Source organism: Mus musculus, chromosome 5 (assembly GCF_000001635.26).
Source record: "Mus musculus strain C57BL/6J chromosome 5, GRCm38.p6 C57BL/6J".
In the NCBI taxonomy this organism is placed as follows: Eukaryota; Metazoa; Chordata; class Mammalia; order Rodentia; family Muridae; genus Mus; species Mus musculus.
Window position 1 is genome coordinate 110,862,500 of NC_000071.6, and position 20,659 is coordinate 110,883,158.

At 46.1% G+C, this 20,659-nt stretch overlaps 2 protein-coding genes across 17 annotated transcripts in view; both read left to right on the forward strand.

Moving 5' to 3' along the window:
• The window catches only part of Chek2 (checkpoint kinase 2), a 34,341-nt gene extending 22,700 nt beyond the window's left edge, over window positions 1–11,641 (forward strand). For 7 of the 12 annotated variants that reach the window (XR_003955672.1, XM_030254659.1, XM_006535069.2 and 4 more), the window contains 7 exons: window positions 759–858; window positions 3,023–3,109; window positions 3,764–3,927; window positions 4,439–4,554; window positions 5,509–5,594; window positions 9,528–9,608; window positions 10,981–11,641. Coding sequence is in view for 8 of the 12 variants with exons in the window: in XM_030254659.1 (XP_030110519.1) it covers window positions 759–858; window positions 3,023–3,109; window positions 3,764–3,927; window positions 4,439–4,554; window positions 5,509–5,594; window positions 9,528–9,608; window positions 10,981–11,067 (721 nt within the window). In the remaining 4 variants the exon portion in view is untranslated. Of the gene's footprint in view, window positions 1–758; window positions 859–3,022; window positions 3,110–3,763; window positions 3,928–4,438; window positions 4,555–5,508; window positions 5,595–6,645; window positions 6,749–9,527; window positions 9,609–10,980 lie in introns of those variants that run through there. The other 5 variants (XR_003955670.1, XR_003955671.1, XR_001784718.1 and 2 more) reach the window with 3 other exon arrangements.
• A 5,644-nt stretch (window positions 11,642–17,285) lies between these two features.
• Window positions 17,286–20,659, forward strand: part of Ttc28 (tetratricopeptide repeat domain 28) — a 409,996-nt gene continuing 406,622 nt past the window's right edge. For 4 of the 5 annotated variants that reach the window (XM_030254333.1, XM_030254334.1, XM_030254335.1 and 1 more), the window contains exon 1: window positions 17,286–17,489. Coding sequence is in view for 2 of the 5 variants with exons in the window: in XM_006534845.4 (XP_006534908.1) it covers window positions 17,406–17,489 (84 nt within the window). In the remaining 3 variants the exon portion in view is untranslated. The remainder of the gene's footprint in view (window positions 17,490–20,659) is intronic. The other variant, NM_001267622.1, reaches the window with a different exon arrangement.

Consider the following 20,659-nt stretch of genomic DNA (forward strand, 5'->3'; position numbering starts at 1 on the left):
GGCATGCTGATAGCCTCTCCTTGTGAGTTTTTCTTTGGACTACCTATTTCTCCAGCCCTCAAGAAAATGACTTATGGGCTGGAGAGATGGCTCAGCAGTTGAGAGCACTGACTGCTCTTCCCGGGATCCTGAGTTCAATTTCCAGCAACCACATGGTGGCTCACAACCATCTGTAATGGGATCTGACGCCCTCTTCTGGTGTGTCTGAAGATGGCTGTAACTGTACACATATACATAAATAAATAAATCTTTTTAAAATAGCAAAAAAGATGACTTATGTATTCATTATGAATTTATTTATTTTAGTTTTTTGGAGACAAGGCTTCTCTTTGTAGCCTGACTGAGCTGGTACTCATGTGTAGACTAGGCTGGACCACCTTAACATAGAGATCAGCCTGCCTCTGCCTCCCAAGTGCTGAGATGAAAGACCTGCCTCATCATCGCCTGGCATATTTATTTATTTTGAGAAGACCTCTGGTACCTCTGGCTGGCCTGGGGGTTTTCAGCTCTGCCTGAGTGCTGGTGTTAAAGGTGTGCTCCACTCTACCCAGCTAAACTCATTAATTTTAAAAGTGATATCAAGACTGAGAAAAACAGGAGCCATGTTTTAGTGTTGGAGGTGCAGGCCGGGGCTTCTGACGTGAGACAAGTGCTCATCTGCTCACCCCCCCCATCCTTATTTTTCTGGACAAGATGAGTTTATTTCATTGGTGCTGTGCATCAGGGTCACGTGAAGGTCCGCTCTGTTCGTGTTTCAGGATGGAAGGAGGAGAACTATTTGACCGGGTGGTGGGGAACAAGCGCCTGAAAGAAGCCACCTGTAAGCTCTACTTCTACCAGATGCTTGTAGCTGTACAGGTAAGAGAAGCCCTCCTGTGGCCAGCAAGGGCCAAGAGACTGAGGTTCTGGGTGTTTGCTGCTCTGTTCTAGGCCAAAAAAAAGACAAAATTCCTTCTTGTCTGGGGTCTTTCTGGAGGGGCATTGATTTTGCACCTACCTGATCCTTGTGGCAATGACTTAGTTTGCAGAATGTAAAGGTGAGCGAGAAAGCAAGGCTGACCAGTTGGGGTGGTTGAGGGGTGTTAACGTTTGTTCTTTCACAGTTCAGTAATGTGTTCCACAAGAACGGGGAGGACTCAATACTTTCCCGCGATCCTAGATTCCTGTCACAATCCCTCCCCACCTTTCTTTTCTTTTCACAGTCCTGGGGATGAAACCCATAGCCCAAAATATGTAGATGTGTACACACACACACACACACACACAGAGCACTCATACACCCTGCCAACACCACATACACTCTTGCACACATGCTCACACTCACATACACTCACAGCACTCACACACATCCACAGACTCAGAACACACTCTCACACACAGATACACACACCACGAAACACCACAAACATTATATTCATACACACTCATAACACAACCACACACACACTACATTCACAATACACTATCACACACATATACACTCTCACACCACACTCATATGTTCACACACACACCACACACTTCTCTCTCTCTTTCTCTCTTTCTCTCTTTCTCTCTCTCTCTCTCTCTCTCTCTCTCTCTCTCTCTCTCTCTCAAACATTCACACACTCATACCACATTGCCTGTATCCCTGGTGATTACCCATAGCTCTTTGTAAGCTGCTTTTTTTTGAGCTTTGGTTTTCCTGATTTCACCTCCCAAGTGCTTAGAGGACAGGCAGACAGGCATGCACCACCTCGCTTGGCTTCATAGTTCACTTAAAAAAAAAAAAAAAAAAGATTTTACTTATTTACTTTATTTATATGAGCACACTGTAGCTGTCTTCAGCTACACCAGAAGAGGGCATCTATCTTATTATAGATGGTTGTGAGCCACCACGTAGTTGCTGCGAATTGAATTCAGAAGCTCTGGAAGGGCAGCCAGTGCCCTTAACCTCAGGCCCATCTCTCCAGCCATCACAGCTCACTTTTAATGATGGCTGTCAGGTGCACAGGATTTTGATTACTTATCAATGTTTAATTTCCTTGTATACTGACCAACAACTATGAATTGCACACAAATCTATAGATATAGGACATTTTTTATTCCTAAAGAATTGATATTTTGTCTGTTTTCATTTTTCATTCTATTTCCAACAAGAGAATTTTAAAGTACTAAAGCTAGTCTTTGTACCTCAAGGATAGATTAGTAGTTTAGTTTCTGGTTATTTTTGGTGTTTATAGCATTGGGGGTTGAAAATAGTTCATGCTAGGCAAGTCCTATAGCTTCAGCTTTCAGAGTTTCTCTGCTTTGTGTGTGACTGTGTGTGAGAGTGTATGTGAGAGTGAGTGTGTGTATGAAAGAGTGTGAGTGTGTGTGTGAAAGTGAGAGTGTGTGTGTGTGTATGAGAGTGTATGAGAGTGTGTGTATATGTGAGTGTTGTGAGAGTGTGTGTGTGTATGTGTGAGAGAGTGTGTGTGTGTGAGTGTGTAAGAGTATATGAGAGTGTATATGTGAGAGTTGTGAGAGTGTGTGTGTGTGAGAGAGAGAGAGAATGTGTGTGTGTGTGTGTGTGTGTGTGAGAGAGAGAGAGAGAGCTTGTTATAGGACAACCTGGAGAAGTCTGTTCTCTTCCATGGTGGGCTCTTTGTGACTGGAGGTTTTCAGGTTTGGTGTCAAGTACCTTTAAAATACTCTTAGGGATTGAATAACAAAATGTGTAATTTTGATGGAATTCCTAAGATATGTTATCATTCATTTAAATGTTTATTGAAACAGACACCATGCCTGTCTGTGAGGGGATTTTTGTTTTCTGTCTTTGTAAAACACAAGCTTTACCATTCTAAGACGCTCTTTTCATTTTTATGCATTTTAAAGCTTTTTGTAACATAAATTTCTAAGTGCTCAGGCCTGGTCCAGCTCTGACTTTTAGGATGCTGCTGCACCATATAGCTTAATATTACCCAGGCTAAGAGTTAGCTGTTGGTAACTGTGTCTCCTTACATGTGTACATATAAACCAACAGTTGCCTGTTTTTGTACAGTACCTTCACGAAAATGGGATCATACATCGGGACTTAAAGCCGGAGAATGTTCTTTTATCATCTCAGGAAGAGGATTGTCTAATCAAGGTGACAATGCTTAACCTCTCTGTGGCCACTTTTAATTTCTTATATTAAAAACAAATAAGAGTATTAAAAGGTTGAGAATCTCACTTCCCAATCTTACCAGTTATTGTTGAGACGGCCCAGTGTTCCACCTATCTAATGGGCAGTTACTGAACTCCAGAGCATACAAGCCACTTCTGTGTTCGGAGGGAGGGAAGAGGGTCTCAATGGACCATTGAGTCATGGAGTCCGCCTTTCCTCCTGAGCCTAGCTTCATTTTAGAATCTCCTGTTACAGTCCCAAGACAAAAAACAACAAGATGACCCCAAAACGTAAAACTTTAGGCTGACAACAGGTGCTTTCTTTCTCCCCGAGCTCTCCAGATGTCCCATAGTGTCGTGAGACTTAAGCGTTTTGGGTGCATCAATATTAGTGTCCTAATGTGTTTGTGGCAGGGGTCATAAAGTTTTTGTCAGATTATAATGATCATAGGTAAATTATTTCTCAGGTTCCAGGGATTTTCCTTTAAGCAAAATTTAATACATTACAAAGACGTGAAATTGTGTATTTAGGGTTAATGTCAGGTGTCTGTATGACAGATAATCCAGTTTTTGTGTCTCTTGGGATGATGGGCTATGATAATGTTTGGATTTCATTTGTTTTGTTTATGATTTTTAGATCACTGACTTTGGGCAGTCCAAGATCTTGGGGGAGACCTCCTTGATGAGAACCTTATGTGGTACGCCCACTTATCTGGCTCCTGAGGTTCTTGTCTCCAACGGGACTGCTGGGTACAGCCGCGCTGTGGACTGCTGGAGTTTAGGAGTTATTCTTTTCATCTGGTAGGAGACATTTTCATGGCTTCACAGTCTGGTTGGATGAGGTGGGACAAAAATGTCCCTGTGTCTGGGTAGAGGGCTTCTGTTTGACTCAGGTCATTTCTTTTTGAAGGTTGACTTAAGAAAAGCTGATTTTTTTTTTTTTTTTTTTGCCGGGCGGTGGTGGCTCACGCCTTTAATCCCAGCACTTGGGAGGCAGAGGCAGGCGGATTTCTGAGTTCGAGGCCAGCCTGGTCTACAAAGTGAGTTCCAGGACAGCCAGGGCTATACAGAGAAACCCTGTCTCAAAAAACCCAAAAATAAATAAATAAATAAATAAATAAATAAATAAATAAAGAAAGAAAGAAAGAAAGAAAGAAAGAAAGAAAGAAAGAAAAAAAGAAAAAAAGAAAAAAAGAAAAAAAGAAAGAAAGAAAAAAGCTGATTTTTCTCACTGCCGAGAAGAAGCCTGTGTATCCAATGCCACTGAGAATGCCGCTTGACTTTTTCCCTTTCTTTCTCTACCAACATTAAGCCTAAGTGGGTATCCACCTTTCTCTGAGCATAAGACCCAAGTGTCCCTGAAGGATCAGATCACCAGTGGAAAGTACAACTTTATTCCTGAAGTCTGGACAGATGTCTCAGAGGAGGGTATGGATACGGAAGGGTCACAGAGGTGTGGTTGACTGCCATGTGGGTGTCCTGTTGGTGGGAGTTTCTCCTCAGACTGCTGTTTTTCTCCCATCTGATCACTCCGCTGCTTTGCACCATTTGACAGGAAGAGGACATGATTAATAAGAGCCTGGGTTTCAGAGCCTGAGTGTTAGGTTCTAGGTCTGCTACTTGTCTGTTTTGTGCCCTTGAGCGAGTTGCTCAGTGTTTTTGAGTCTCTCTTTTTTTTATTTGTAAATAAGTGGTTAATAGCCCAGACATGAAAGGTTTTGTGTGAGGTTTTGTATAACAGAGTCAAGGGTCTGCTCCCTGTTCAAGTGTGCAGAAGCTTCTCAGGACCAACATTCTTCGAGTAGATAGAATGTTAGAGCTCAGTGTCAAAGGTTATCTCTGAGTTATAAGTTAAAAGTGCAACCTTGCACCTCCCAGGAGAAAAGTGTCTAGTCATATAACCTAGGTGATTGCATTAAATATCAGGGGTTTAAGGAAGAATATCGCTGCGTCATGGGGCATACAAGCCAGCCTTTGGCTGTTGCTTGCTTGTGAGGTAGGACTTTATTTTAACTTACTTATAAAGAGCCCCTCTCTGGTCTCTCACCATCAAGCAATGGGACTCAAGCGTTTCTGGCCCATCGTGAGAGTCTCTGAACTGGGTAGAAGTTCAGTTTAGATTTGCCTGAACTCGAGCACGACAAGGAACAGGAAGGGTTATGATGTCTGAGCAGAGAGAGATGGGTACATCCTCATTCTTCAGGTCCCGCTCTCCTGTGTTCAGAGAGGGAGGGGCTTAGAGGGCTTTCTCCATCCAATCAGCTTGTCCCATGCTGCTCTCTTCTCTGGCTGGCGGTCTGTAGTTCTGGCATAGTTTAATAATGCAGGTGGCATGTATTTATTCTATTTATTATGATTTCCCCAATTCTCTTGCTGCTGTAGCTCTGGACCTTGTCAAGAAACTGTTAGTTGTAGACCCAAAGGCTCGGCTTACCACAGAGGAGGCCTTAAATCATCCGTGGCTTCAGGTGGGTACGAGGCAGTTCCTTTTCGCCTAAAATTCAGGGAAAGTCCCACACTGCTTAGGTGAGGTGAGGCTGAGGGTCTCTGTGTCTTTGGGTTCATTATGTAAGTGTTTTCAATCAGGGTGTAGGTAAAGTGTATGTGCAATTGTTTTTAATCAGTACACACTCGCGTGTGGCAGAGGGAGAGAGGGGAGGGAGAGATGGGGGGCGGGAAATGGGAGAAGAGAGGGTAAATGAATATGTGTGTGTGTTGGGTGTCAGCTCTTTCCATGCAACTGTTGGCGTACTTCATGCTGGGTTCTGGTTCCATTTGCCCTGAGATTGCAGTGTGGCTGAAATTCCTCTGAGAGCTTTGTCTTCCTCAACTGCCAGCTGTCTCCCTTTTCTACCCCTCCTCTGCCTGGTGGATCAGACTGTGCTATGGTCCAGACATTTTTTTTTTTTTTTTTACTTTTAATCAAAAAACTGGGGCAGGTCCAGGAAGGCAGTGTCCCTGAGGGAACCCAGCCACTTCCTGAGCCATGTTTTAAAGGATGCCAGTCTTGTTCCCGGTGAACAAGCATGTCACCTGCACCCTTTGAGTGTGCATGACATCTCTGTTCACATGTCCCTGTTGCTTTGAGAGTTTTGTGCCAGGCTCACTCAAAGCCTGCTGCCAGTGTAAGAGCGTCTGTAACTCTGGGAGATTAATCGTTGGCTTGGAATTAATCAGCGAGAGCATCCTGCAGCTTCTCTTGTAGATGTCTGATTGTATTCTTCATCTTGGCTACACTTTCCTGTGAACATCCTTAGGCCTCTGTTTCCTGTGGGGCTGGGTGACATCACTAGGTGGCTGGAGCTTCCCCCCCCCAACTCCCCATCCCCCATCTGTGGTTCTCAGTTCTGGGAACACCTTGAAAAATCCCTGCTGTCCTTATGGGACTCTGGAAGATTGTCCCCTTTCTGTCTTGCAACCATCCACACCTAAGTTTTGGTCTGACTAGTTTAGGTAGAGAACGAGAAATCCTTAAAAGAAGGAGGGCAGCTGGACCTGAGGGGGATGTCTCCTCACCAGGTCCAGCACAAGATCTGATGGCCCAAGTTTCATCCCCAGACTCCACAAACTCCTGAAAGTTATCCTCTGATTCTACACACACACACATAAGATAAGTGAAAAATGCAATAAAATATTTTTTAAAAGGCGGAGGGTGAGGAGTGGTGGGGGGAAAGGGACAGATCTATGTGTTTGGGTTGTTGCCCTGGAAACACGATTCTCCTCGCAGAAGAAATCTGTCAGGTGACTTAATGTTTACTCGACCACACAGATCTGAAAGCAGCAAGGGCCTTAGAGACAAGGAGCCTGGAAACAAAGGTGTCTTTGCGGGTGGGGGTTTAACTCTGATGAAAAGAGAAGCCCTCCCTTTGGCTCTTTTCACATGCCTTAATAGGGCAGCTTCTGGAATCCAAACGGAGGCAGACACACTGCGTTGGCTTTCTGTGTTAGCTTTGGAAAAAAAAAAGCACGGGCTGGCCAGTTAGGCCTAGCAACAGGGTTTGTGTTTGCCTAAGATGCATGAGTCAGTGCAGCCCATTTTGCTTGAACTTCTTTTTTTTTTTTTTTTTTTTTTCCAAGACAGGGTTTCTCTGTGTAGCCCTGGCTGTCCTGGAACTCACTCTGTAGACCAGGCTGGCCTCGAACTCAAATCCGCCTGCCTCTGCCTCCCAAGTGCTGGGATTAAATGAGTGCGCCACCACCGCCCGGCTTGCTTGAACTTCTTGTCTCGGAAAAAAAAAAAAAAAAAATTCTGTTATTCACAAGTAATTAAAGCTGAAGCTCAGCTCTCCTTCGCTTTTGATAAAATAGAAGAATCCTTCCTGCTTGCTTTTGAGGGACGTTGTAACTTAATAGTTTTGGGTGTGATGTCTCCTAGGTTTACAGAAACCTTGCTGCTTGCTCTCATGTTGAGATGCTTTTCTCATGTTCCTGTTGACCTGTTGCTTCTGAAAGCGTGCAGATGGATGCTTGTGAATGCGATGCAGATGGATACTCGTGAATACGATGCAGATAGGTGCTCGTGAATATGATGCAGAGATAGATGCCACAGGCCATGAATGGCCCTACCAGATAGTGTCCAGAAGAAGGACGTTTGTGCTTATTAGCTTTCTGTTAGCTGTTACACACCTAGAGAAATCAACTTAGAAAGAGAAAAGGGTTGTTTTGTTTACTTTTATGGGGGAGGTCAGTCCAGGATTGATGTGAGAAAACAGAGGAAGAGGCTCCGGGGAGTCAGCTCAATGGATAAAGTATTTGTCTCACAAATATGAGGAGCTGAGAGATTGGGGGCGCAGACTCCCCTGCAGCTCACAAGCCAGTTAGCTTGACTGTACACGGTGGTGAGCAACAAGAGACTCAAACGAGATGGAAGTCGAGGACCAATACCCAAGGTTGATCTCTGACCTCTACATGCATGCTACAGCATGCTGGGGAGACCTGAGAGGATTTGTTTTATTTTTAATTGTGTGTGTGTTGTGTGTGTGTTCTTGTGTGCATGCGTACATATATCAGTGCGCACCCACTTTGTTTTATTCACACATTCATCTCTTCAGAGCACCGTTCAGGTTTGAAACGCTGCTAGGCCCATGATATACAGAGCAGAGCAATACACATGAGTGTAGTATATGAGCTTGGTGCCATCCAGACAGGCGTTCTGTGAGCCACTCAAGAGTAACCAGTAAGACAAGGAAGTAGGTGCTGGCTCCCACAAAATCTCTCGTGTTGGAAGCCTTTTATCTTTGATGCCATGAGAGAGGTAGAAAAATAGAGAGAGAAAGTGCATGGGGTGCTAAGTTGACAAAGTGTAAATGGGAACGGTTTCAGACACACAAAAACTCACCTCCCTCTGCCTCCTGGCTACTATGATTGAGGTGTGTGCAGTCTTTTTTTTTTAAAGATTTCTTTTTCTGGCCATAGTTGTGCTTTCCTTAAACCCAGCATTCAGGAAGAGACAGAGACAGGCAGGTCTCTGTGATTCAAGGACTGCCTGGTTTGCATAGTGGTTCATCCCAGGCTAGCCTGGGCTACAGAGTGAGACCATGTGTATGTGTGAGTTCAATGCCTGAACAGTCCAGAAGAGGACTTAGATCCCCTGCTCCTGAGGGATTACAAACGCTTGTAAGGTGCTTGATGTGGGTGCTATAAACCAGATGCAGGTCCTCTGCAAGAGCGGTTCCCACTCTTGCCTCTGAGCATCTCTCTCTAGTCTCTACCTAGATGTTTTATGCTTCTGAGAACTTGGAACAGTGCCAGGCTGCCTCCCAGAGCTTCTGCGTGCTTGTGCTTGAACCCTGTGGGACTTTACCATGAGGGAAGCGGGAGCTAGTTACGTGTGTTGGAGAAGATTTCTCCTTGTTTATGGCTCCCCTGCTCCACCTCTCCTTCCTATAGCACAGAATACCTACAGTATTTGGTCCTGTTTATTGCCATCCCTTCCATGAGATGTGGGTCCGAGGTTTTTTTTAGGCTCTGGCTCATCTGTCAACTTGCTTCTCACTTGCTGGATTAGCTGTTCAGATGACCTGCAAAATTAGCTCTGTTTGTGTCAGGGAGGGAGGGGTCTGGTTCTGTGAGGACTAGGGGTGGCACAGTGTCAACCTTGTGTTCTGGCCTCCTGACTAGTGTTCCCCACAGCATGCTGCTGGTTCTGCACCATAGCTGGGGTCTGGTTCTCTGGTTGGTTAAGAGCCCAGGACCCTTGAGTTTGATGTAGCGAGTGCTGATTGAGCACAGACTGTTCCAAGAAGGCAGAGGCGAACAGCCAAGTCCCTTCATTAGGAAACTTCTGCAAAGGTATGAGGTTTGCTGTCAGGAAGGTAGCCTTGGGCATTTCCCTGTCACTCTGGGAGCTTGCTTTGCCTTATATGCAGCCTATCTCTATATACCTTTTGATTTCTTCACAGGATGAGTACATGAAGAAGAAATTTCAGGATCTCCTGGTGCAGGAAAAGAACTCGGTGACCCTCCCTGTGGCTCCCGCCCAGGTATTCTGATGACTTCACTGTGGTCTAGGATTAAGTTGCCGATGAGCAAGTCTGATGACTGAACTTTCCGTGGGGAGGCAGGTGCTCAGCTTTTAAGAAAAGGATTAATGGCAGGCTTAGTGACACATACATATACTCTTAGAAGGCTGAGATAGGGCATTGACTCTCAACAGAGGCAGGAGGAATGGGACCCACAGGCCAGCTTGCTTGCATAATATCATGTAGTAATATCGTCTCTACTTGCTGGCCGTACTTGGGATTGAACCTGCGGCCTAATGCTGCTTAGGTAAGCCCTCCAGCCCGAGCCAGTGTTTCTGCGTTTTGTTTTGATATGCTCCTGCAGCCCTGGAAGACTTAATAACGCAGGATATGTTGAATGAATTGGAACATTAGATAGGGCTTGCCAATCTAACGGAAGACGGAAGATCCTGTTAGAGGCACGAATTTAAGTTTTCAGAAAGTGTAAGACTTGGGTAAGTAGTCTATGATGGTTTCTGTTTTAAACTTTCTGTTGTTAGAAAGTAAAAGTTTTGCTTTACCATGGTTTTATTGAGGCAATTTCTTGTTTGGTTTGGTTTGGTTTGGTTTGGTTTGCTTTTTTTTTTTTCCGAGACAGGGTTTCTCTGTGTAGCCCTGGCTGTCCTGGAACTCACTCTGTAGACCAGGCTGGCCTCGATCCCAGAAATCCGCCTGCCTCTGCCTCCCAAGTGCTGGGAGAGGAAGTTTCTTGATTGCAGTTTTATCATTTTCAAGTTCTTTGTAAGTTATACCTGATCAGTGGTATATTTGGTCAGTGATCTCGATCCTTTTTCCTTACTGTTCTTTCTTGAATTTATGAATAGGAAAAGTCTAAGTAGCTATAAGTAGACAGTGTCAGGAGACAGCAACCAAGCAAAGCTGTTGGTGCTGCCTGCTGTCCACATTCGGATATACTTCAGCCTACGGTGGGATCATATTCTGAGGAACTCATCTCAAATGGAGGCATTTTAAATAGAAAGTGCATTTAACGATAATAGCTGGTGTGGCACAGTAGCGTGTGTGAGCTCCCTGGTAACCCTGTGGGAGCCGGGAGCTCTGGCTGCTTTACAATCATACCTCACCCAGAATTTTGCTAGGAAAGATCCAATTTGAACTTGCTTTTGTGTCACTTGAAAGGTTTTTTTTTTTTTTTTAAGTGGCTGTACATTTATTAGTGGTTAGAAATCGCCAGGGAGCATGGATAAGCATCTTGATTCCAGAGGTGTGTGAGGAGGATTCGGTTGTCATGACAACTAGTCATTTCCATGAAATGCCCCTAGTTTACTGAACTATGAGGAGCTTTGATAGAAGCTGTGCTTTCTCTTAAACACTTCTCCTTTTGCTTTATTTCCAGACTTCCAGTCAAAAGCGGCCCCTGGAACTGGAGGTGGAGGGTATGCCGAGCACAAAACGCCTGTCTGTGTGTGGGGCTGTGTTGTGAGCTTTGAATGTGAAAGAAATGTGCTTCCTTCCACGCTCCAATTGTCTTCTCCATCTTGACATCTTTTTTTTATATGTATATATTTTTTAAAAAATATAGCCAGGCAGTTGTGGCCCACTCCTTTAATCCCAGCACTTGGGAGGCAGAGGCAGGCAGATTTCTGAGTTCAAGGCCAGCCTGGTCTACAGAGTGAGTTCCAGGATAGCCAGGACTACACAGAGAAACCCTGTCTTGGAAAAAAAAACAAACAAGAAACAAAACAAAATAGCCTATATGATGGAACAATTGCTTTTCCATCACAGATACACGATTAAAAAACGTGGAAATCTGGGCTGATTGTTTGATGACCTGCACTTTAGATTTCTTTCTTTCTTTCTTTCATTTTAAGAAAAATGTTAGGGGGTGGTGTTGAGAGATTAACACCACTCCTGTTGAGGGCTGCAGTTCAGTTCCCAGCACCCATGTAACTACATTTCTGGATCGGATGCCCTCACCTGGCCTCTCTGGTCACCTACTACACATGTGTTCATGTACACAGAAACACATAATCATTAAAAAGAATATTCTAAAACAATGTTAGTAGTTTGTTGTGGCTTTTCATCTGGATCCTCACATTGCCAGTCTGCCCTATCAGGATGTCACTCTGGTTTTAGGCTCATCCGTCTAAATACAAATTCTAAAAGTCCCTTAGAAGGTCCAAGTCCCACTGGCCATGGTAATCTACACCTATGATCCCAGCACTCTAGAGGCAGGACAATGTTTGAGTTGACTTTGAGGCCTGTCTGATCTTTAGAGCAAATTTTAGGACAGCCAGGGTACACAGAGAAACAATCTCTTTCTCTAAACTTTCTCTTTTATCTTTAAACTCTTTTTTTCTCTGTCTAAACTTTTTCTCTGTCTAAACTCTTTCTCTCTCTCGTTTCTCTATCTCCCAACTTTCTTTTTCTCTCTCTAAACTCTCTAAACTTTCTATTTCTAAACTCTTTTTTTCTATCTCTAAACTTTTTCTCTGTCTAAACACACTCTCTCCCTCTCTCTCCCTCTCTCTTAACTTTTCTTTCTCTTTCTCTAAACTTTTTCTCTTTTCATCTCTAAACTTTTTTCTCTCTCTAAACTTTCTATCTCCAAACTCTCTTTTTCTCTCTAAACTCTTTTTCTCTCTCTAAACATACTCTCTCCCTCTCCTTTTCCCTCTCCCTCTCCCTCTCCCTCTCTCTCTCTCTCTCTCTCTCTCACACACACACACACACACACACACACACACACACACACACACACACACACACTCAGTCCCTTGGAAAGAAAAGGGCATCTGGATGTTGGGTGATTTGTACTGGCTGGCTGCCAAGGAGCCCATGGTGCTGCTGCCTGTTATAGGCCAGTCTGAAATTCATATCCCTTAGGGTTCTCACACTCCTGTAATCCATCCCAGACCTTGAGAAGCAGAAATAGTAAGATATTGACTTTGAGGGCAGCCTGAACTGTATAGTGAGACTTTTGCCTTAAAAAATGGATAAAACACAGAAATTATGCTCAGTCCTGTACAGTTTACATCTCTAAACTCCTGGGGCTACATTAAATTCAGATATTAATATCTCCCCCACCCCCACCCCACCAACAGTTTTAGGCAGGTGATAGAGTGCTGCTTTAAATTGGGTCCTCCAGCCATCCATGTGGTAGACATATAGAGAAGTAAGGGGGGAGATAGAGATGTCTCTCTAGTGGTTAAGAGCATTGGTTGTCATGCTGTCACTGCGGGTCATGTCTGGGTCTGTGGTCATGTAGTAGCAGGGGCCTGTTGATTTCTTGGATCATATTACTACATAGACCATGCAGACCTCCCTGGTCTGGGCTGCTGTGTGGGAGAGACCTCATAGATATCCAAGGGCTGATATCCAGATATCCAGAGCTGGCCCCACCCCTGACTGGCTGCAGCAATCAGGAGAGCAGGCCTTCCACCTTGCAGGAGCAGCACAGAGCTGGCCCCACTGCCATGATGGGACATGGGTGCAGTGGAGATGCCCTCCCCCATCCCTCAACACCTGAGGCAGGTCCTAGGTCATGAGAACAGGCAGGACTTGGGAGAGTGGCCTTGCACCTTGTCTGGGCAACAGCCAGCTCTGAGGGAGTGAGTGGGAGAGCTGGCCCAGCCCCTCACTGCCAGCTGCAGTATTGGGTGAGCTAGCAAGGGCAGTGCTAGAAAGCTTGCCCTGGTGGTGCAGATATGAGAGAGCTGGTGGGCTAGCCATCTGTCTCAGCTACCACCCAGATCCAGCGCTTTGAGTTGTCCCACCCCAAAATCTAATTCATCTATGAGCTGCTGGAGCATGTGCAAGGGCTGGTCCTACAGATCCAAAGCTGCAGGATTTCCATGATCCAGGCCAACAACAGGATAACTAAGAGGAGTCCTGTGAGGATCCAGTATTGATAGTGTTGCAGAAGCAAGAAGACTCAAACCAGACCAGTGACTAAATGCAATGAACATTTGCAAGATGTGTGGACAAGAGGGTAGGTATACTGTAGAACACACCCTGGCACACTATAGTGTCCGTGTCAAAATGCTCTCCATGGGGTGTGTTTGTGGGGAAGTTGCAAGGGAAGAGGGGGATGTGAAGGGACGGGGAGATGAGTGAGATTGGGGTGCAGGTGCATAATGTGAGACTCACAAAAATAAATAAATAAATAAAAAGTTGAAAAGCATTGGCTGCTCCTCCAAGAGCACCTGAGTTCAATTCCCAACATCCTTATGGTACCTCAAAACTGTAGCTAAGCAGCATGGTGGCGGCCCACGCCTTCAATCCTTGCACTTGGAGGCAGCTGCAGGTGGATCTGAGTTTGAGGCTAAGCCTGGTCTACAGAGTGAGTTCCAGGACAGCCAGGACTGAGAAACTCTGTCTCCATAAACCAAACATTAAACCAAAACCAAAAGCAAACTCCATCTTGAGTTGAACTCATCTTAATTTTGAGACCTTTTAAATAAAAAAAATGCATTTAGTAATATTCCAATAATGCACACAGAGCTCCCCTGGAAACTCCATCCATGATCACAGTGCTGTCTGCTATGACAGAGGAGGCGGCTGCTGTTGCAATCAAGGCCATGGCAAAATAACTGGCTTCCAGGGTGGTGGTGGTGGTGGCAGCAGCAGTGATCCATGAGCCTACAGAGGCCCCTCCCCCAGTCAGGTTCTGCTCTGGCTGGGACCTTGGCTGGACTCCTGTTCAATTTATTTGATGTTTTATTATGGTTTTCCTCACCCCTTCAAACTGTCGGGGAGACCCTGCCCTTGTCCTAGCTACCTTGTCCAGGAATGAGGGAGCCATGGCCTTGGTGAAGCTACCTGCTTCTCTCGCAGCCCTGATGGGGGCAAAGGGATTTGGGTACTGATGTGTTAGAATAGCAGCTAGTGTCTGACATTGCTTACCAGGCCAAAGCAGTTCCATGTGTAAGAGGTTTTACTGGGGACAGAGAGGGGAGAGAGAGAAAGACAAAGGGGAAAAGAAAAAAAGCGAAAGGGGGTACCCAGGTGAGTGTGGGAAGCAGGGCTCTGGGAAGGTATGTGGTAGCTATAGCAACAGGTGACACCTATGTGTGACATCCTGAGTTTGGAGTGGGTCTGCAAAACTGGTCTTTGGATGCCAACAGGCACTGCTTGTGGTTTAGGTTCCCCTATCCTTTTTTTCTTTTTAATTCAATTTGGAATCAGAAAAAATATATATATTTAGTAGTTCCAATAATGCACACAGAGTGTATGATATATGGGTTCCCCTGGTAACCCCATGGTCGGCTGGGAGTTCTAGGGCCTCAATACCCTCTGGCTTCTGTGGGCACTGTGCATGCAGGTGGTGCATAGACAGACATCAAAAAACACCATTCACATAAAATTAGAAGAAGGAGGAGGAGAAGGGGAGAGAAGAAGTTTTTTAAGACTTATTTTATGTAGGTGAGTATTGCCTACCTGTATGTACAGGGAAGAAAGAGGGTACTGGTGCCTCTGGAACCGGAGTACAAATAGATAATTGTGAATCATCTGGGATCTGAACCCAAGTTCTCAGCAAAAGCAACAGGTGCTCTTAAGCTCTGTGTCTTCTGGCCTCTTTACATCACTATGAACCCTGAACTGCCAAAAGTAACAAAGACTTCTTACATACCCTAAGGCTGGCTGTTGTGACAATCCTTTGATGCTTAGAAATGGAAACATTGTTTGTGGCCTGCACTTTACCTCATAAAAAGTGGAATTTGTTTCAGGAGTTCACAGGAACACCTGCAGGACAATTCTAATAGCAACTTTAGTTTGCTTGTTTGTTTGTTTCTGACCCATTGTAACTTTGCTAATTGATGACTGCTCACATTGTAGCTTATTGGCTAAGCTACATTGAGCACTTTGCTTCAGAAACTCCACCAGGAGAGGACATTCATGAGCAAACAGTTGTTCCTGTGAATGGCTGTTGGTAGGCTCACTCCCTTGGGAGGCCGTTCTGAGGTTCCGCTGGTCCAGTGCAGAGGACAAATGGGAAATGAGTTGGCTTGAGTATTTAATGCAATGAAGGTAAGGAGGACAAAAGAGTGGGTGCCAAGACTGCATGGCAGGATTCTGGAGGAATGAGAAGCTAGGGGAAAGGAAGTCCTAGAGCTGGAGAAGTTTAAGGTAGGGGGCCTGGTGAGAAGAGCCAAGAAGAGCCCATTGTTAGCCTAGAAGAGCCAAGAGTAATTGTTAAACTGAGAGCGCCTAGGGGCTAGCATGTACTTTGATATGCTAATATGCACCAGGAAGAGCCCCTCTAACAGACTCTGGGAACCCTTTTCTTCAGTAGATTGGTTCCTGTCTTAGGGTTTTATTGCTGTGAACAGACACCGTGACCAAGGCAACGCTTATGAAAAACAACATTTAATTGGGGCTGGCTTACAGGTTCAGTGCTTCAGTCCATTATCATCAAAGAGGGAGCACAGCAGAATCCAGGCAGGCATGGCACAGGCAGAGCTGAGAGTTCTATGTCTTCATCCAAAGGCTGCTAGTGGAAGACTGACTTTCAGGCAACTAGGGTGAGGATCTTAAACTCATACCCACAGTGACACACCTACTCCAACCAGGCCACATCTGTTCCAACCAGGTCACACCTCCAAATGGTGCCACTCCCTGGCCCAAGAATATACAAACCATCATAGTCCCTCTGTGGAAAGACTGCACAAGAATCACAGACTGAAGACTCATGTCATATTTGATCCAGGTAGACAAGATCCAAGGCAGAAAGGTATGCCTGAAGGTGAGAGAGACCTTTCCCGGACTCTGTTACATGATCAGGAATGTTCAGGACTCAGTTACATGATCAGTGGTGGTGCAGGCCTTTAAACCCAGCACTCGGGAGGCAGAGGCAGGCGGATTTCTGAGTTCGAGGCCAGCCTGGTCTACAGAGTGAGTTCTAGGACAGCCAGGGCTACACAGAGAAACCCTGTCTCAAACAAAACAAAAGAAAAAATCATCAGGAATATTCTTTTTTGTTTACTAGGTTAAGTTCTCATCACTGTGTATGATAAAGATGAGAGGAACAAACAAGTATGTAAAAGTTCCAAGAGTAACGAGGCAGTAGTGCACGCTTTGAGGTAGCCAGAAATCCGCCTGCCTCTGCCTCCCGAGTGCTAGTTTTTTTTTTTTTTTTTTTTTTTTAATGTAATGTGCATTGGTGTTTTGTCTGCATACATATGGGTGTGAGGCTGTCAGATTCCCTGAAACTGGAGTTGCAATTGTGTGTTGTCATATGGGTGATGGGAATTGAATCCTGGTTCTCTAGAAGAGCAACCAGTGCTTTTAACCGCTGAGCCATCTCTCCAGCTCCAAGTTCACAGTTTTTAAGGAGACGAGGCGCTGCACTTTTTCCAGGGATCCCTCGGTTCTTAACTGCTCGAAACACAAGGTCTGACCTTCCAGAGAGCCACTCAGTAAGGACAGCATCCTTGGATGCAGGAGGTGGGTTTCTGAAGATTCGATCCTAGCTAGATAAGGGAGGGCGCCGACACAGGCCAAGGAGGCCAGCGTTCGCCGAGTCACTCTACTCTGGCGCCTTCACGGGCCGGGCCCCGCGTGGTGCCCTCCGGGTGGTCCGCAGTGCGGCGGGGGGCCGCGCAGAGCCGGGAACAGCGAGCGAACAGCTCCGGGAGGGCTCAGGCCGGGAACGCACTTGCGCGGTGCGAGCTGTCTCGGCGGGCGCGCGGGCGCGTGCGCGGTGAGGGCGGGGGCGCTCGGCGGCGCGCGGCACGGCAGGAACATGGCGCGCGGGAGCGGTGCGCGCGCCTAGCTGGCGGGACCGTTAGCTCTAGGCAGACGCCGACGGGCCCCGCGGGGATGGAACAGCCGCCGCCTCTGGCGCCCGAGCCGGCCTCGGCGCGGAGCCGCAGGCGGCGGGAGCCGGAGTCTCCGCCGGCGCCGGTGAGTGTGAGCGGGGCGCGGGCCGGGAGACTTTCTTTGTGAAACTCTGTCGGTGCGAGCCGGGCCGGGCCTCGGCGGCCGACGATGACCTGCAGGCGGAGGCCCCTCCGCTCGTCAGGGTTCGAGCCCCGCAGCGAATCATTAGGCAGACCCTGTGCATCATCTGCCTGCCTGCCTCAGTTTCCACGGCTGTGTGCTTGGAATGCACTGGGCACCTAATCTCCCGCACCTCCTCTTCCTCGACCCCGCCCCCTCGGAGCGGGACGGGGCTGGGGTGCGGGGCGGGGGCATCCGAGTCCACCGGGGCGGCTGGGAGGCTCGGGGGTCCCCATCCCAGGTGTGGTTGCTAGGGAGTGGGCTTTTGGTCCCTAGAAGGCTACAAGGTTGTTGGTGTCTCACCACAAGCAGGTACTGGAGAGCTTTAGGTCTACCTGGGCTTCCAAGTGTTTGGGTGTGTCTCTCAGAGTGAGGGATGCTGAGCAAAATGGACTTTTTCCTGGCTGGAGTAGTGTAGTCTTTCTCCCTCTACTCTGTGGTGTGTTTTCAAGCCACTAACTAGCCGGGGTATAAAGTAATAATCTGGAGCCACATACTGCACCAAGAGACACACGCACAAAGTGGTTTCCCAAGGCAGAGAAGGAAAATTTGAATTTTTAGCAAGTTTTCAAAGCTGTGACTGGGGGTGGGATGGGGGGCGGTGTCTGGCGAGCTGTAAAGTGTCCCATAAGCAGACAACTTTCCCTGCATGGTACCTAGTATGTAGTAGATGTTCAGTATGTATTTGTAGGACTGAATGATCCTGGGGTTGCAATTTAGGAGCCCTTGAGACACTTAAGATGTCATTTGAGATAAACATCTGTCAGTCTTAACTTCATATGATTTTTCTCAGCACCCGGGTTAACTTTTGTCGCTATTTATAATGTGATATTCCCAGTGTACTTTAGTAAAAAAGAACAAGGTATATGTTGATTAGGGTCAGCTAGTATCCTGGCAGGGTATAAAGGGTCAGCTCTGTATATCGATTAAATTCTGAGGGTCAGGGAGATAGATAGACGTCTCAGTGGGTAAAGGGGTCTGCTACCATGCCTGAGCACCCGGGTTGGATTCCTGGGACTCACACAGTAGGATAGACTGGACTCTGGCAAGTTGTCCTTTGACCTCCCTGCCAGGTGCAAAAAAGCACACACACACACACACACACACACACACACACACACACACACATACACACACAATAAAATAAAATAAAATAATTAAATCTGAATTTTAAAAATGTACTATTTCCTTATCTTCATTTAAGAACATTATTATTCTAGTATTTTGTTTTTCGAGGTAAACAGTTACATTTTCCCTTAAAAATTTAAAAGTATTTTTATGTAAATGAGTGTTTTGTTTACATGGATGTGCGTGTAGCAGAGGTGAAAAGGACATCGGATCCCATCTGGAGTTACATATGGTTATGAGCCTCGAAATGGTTGCTGAGAGCTGAACCCTGGCCCTTTGCAAGAGCAGCTAGTGCTTTGACCCCCGAGTCATCTCGTCTCTAATATTTACATTTCCATCATGCAAATCTGGATTATTATTTATTCAAGAAAGTTGGCAGTTGCTCTTTTGTATGTTTTTTTTTCCCAATACAATTGTTTGAGGTTATGGATTTTTTCCCCTTCATGTTGTTGAATTTCATTTAATTGATTTCACTTCAGTAGGGTCTTTCAGTAAATAGAGAATTCAAGTATAAGAAAGGACCGTGAGCCTGGCAGTGGTGGCGCACGCCTTTAATCCCAGCACTTGGGAGGCAGAGGCAGGCGGATTTCTGAGTTCGTGGCCAGCCTGGTCTTGGGGAAAAAAAAAAAAAAAGAAGAAGAAGAAAGACCATGAGAGGTGAGATTGAGTCTGGAGGAGAAAAACATAAGGTCAAGGGTGTCATCTCCAGGTGCGTTGTTTTATAACTTGGGATATTTTCTTTTCTCTTTCTTTTTTAAATTGTCTTTAGGGGTTGAGGAAATGGCTCAGTGGGTAAAGTGCTTTCTATGCAAGCAGAGGAGCTCCATTCCGCTGCTCCCACCTGAGGCTGGGCCAGGTGGCGGGGACCTGTAACCCCAGAGCTGGGAATGTGGAGGTGGAGGTAGGTGGATCCCTGGTGCTCACTGGCCAGCTGGCCTGTCCAAAACAGTGGGCTTTGGGTTTAGTGAGAAAGCCGGGCAGTGGTGGCACACACCTTTAGTCCCAGCATTCAGGAGGAAGAGGCAGGCAGATCTTTATGAGTTTAAGGCTAGTCTGGTCTACATAGAGTTCCAAGACAGCAGGACTGTTGTTACACAGAGAGATCCTATCTCAAAAAAATACCAACCAACCACCACCACCACCACCACCACCACCACCACCACCACCACCACCAAAACTCCCAAACCAACCTTAAAAACATATAAAAAAAATAAAAAAGCTTTATTCCCTGTGAGTGTGGTGGTACTCGCCTTTAATCCCTGTATTTGGGAGGGTGGGGGTAAGAGGATTTGAGGGCGGCCTGGCCTACATAGTGAGACCTGTCTTTAAAACAATAACAACAAAACAAACAGAAAAGCTTTATTCACGACCTGTACGTCTACAGCACAAGACCTGCATGCAGGGCTCAGGGAACATTGTGGAGGGTAGGGACATAAAGATTGTAAGAGCCCACCAGGCGGTGGTGGCACACGCCTTTAATCCCAGCACTTGGGAGGCAGAGGCAGGTGGATTTCTGAGTTCGAGGCCAGCCTGGTCTACAGAGTGAGTTCCAGGACAGCCAGGGCTATACAGAGAAACTCTGTCTAAAAACAAACAAACAAACAAACAAAAAATGATTGTAAGAGCCCAAGGAAAAACAGTGTGTGTTGTGAGACTCTGTTCCCAATATGGTTGCAGAAACATGACCTGAACATGCATGACACAGATGGTCATACGGAAGAGGAAAAGCCCAGGAAGCCTCAATCCTAGACAGAGAATTGCAGGAAGAGCAGGGAATGCTGGGAGCTAGGGAAGGAGATCTTTGATAGGGACAAACACTCAGATTGGTTACCTAATACCAAATGGTCAGCCCTGAAAACATCCCTGTAAGGAACATAGTAAGGACTGAGCAGTTGTAGTTATGTGTTTAGGAAAAAGAAATAAATATATTACATTTCACATGTGCA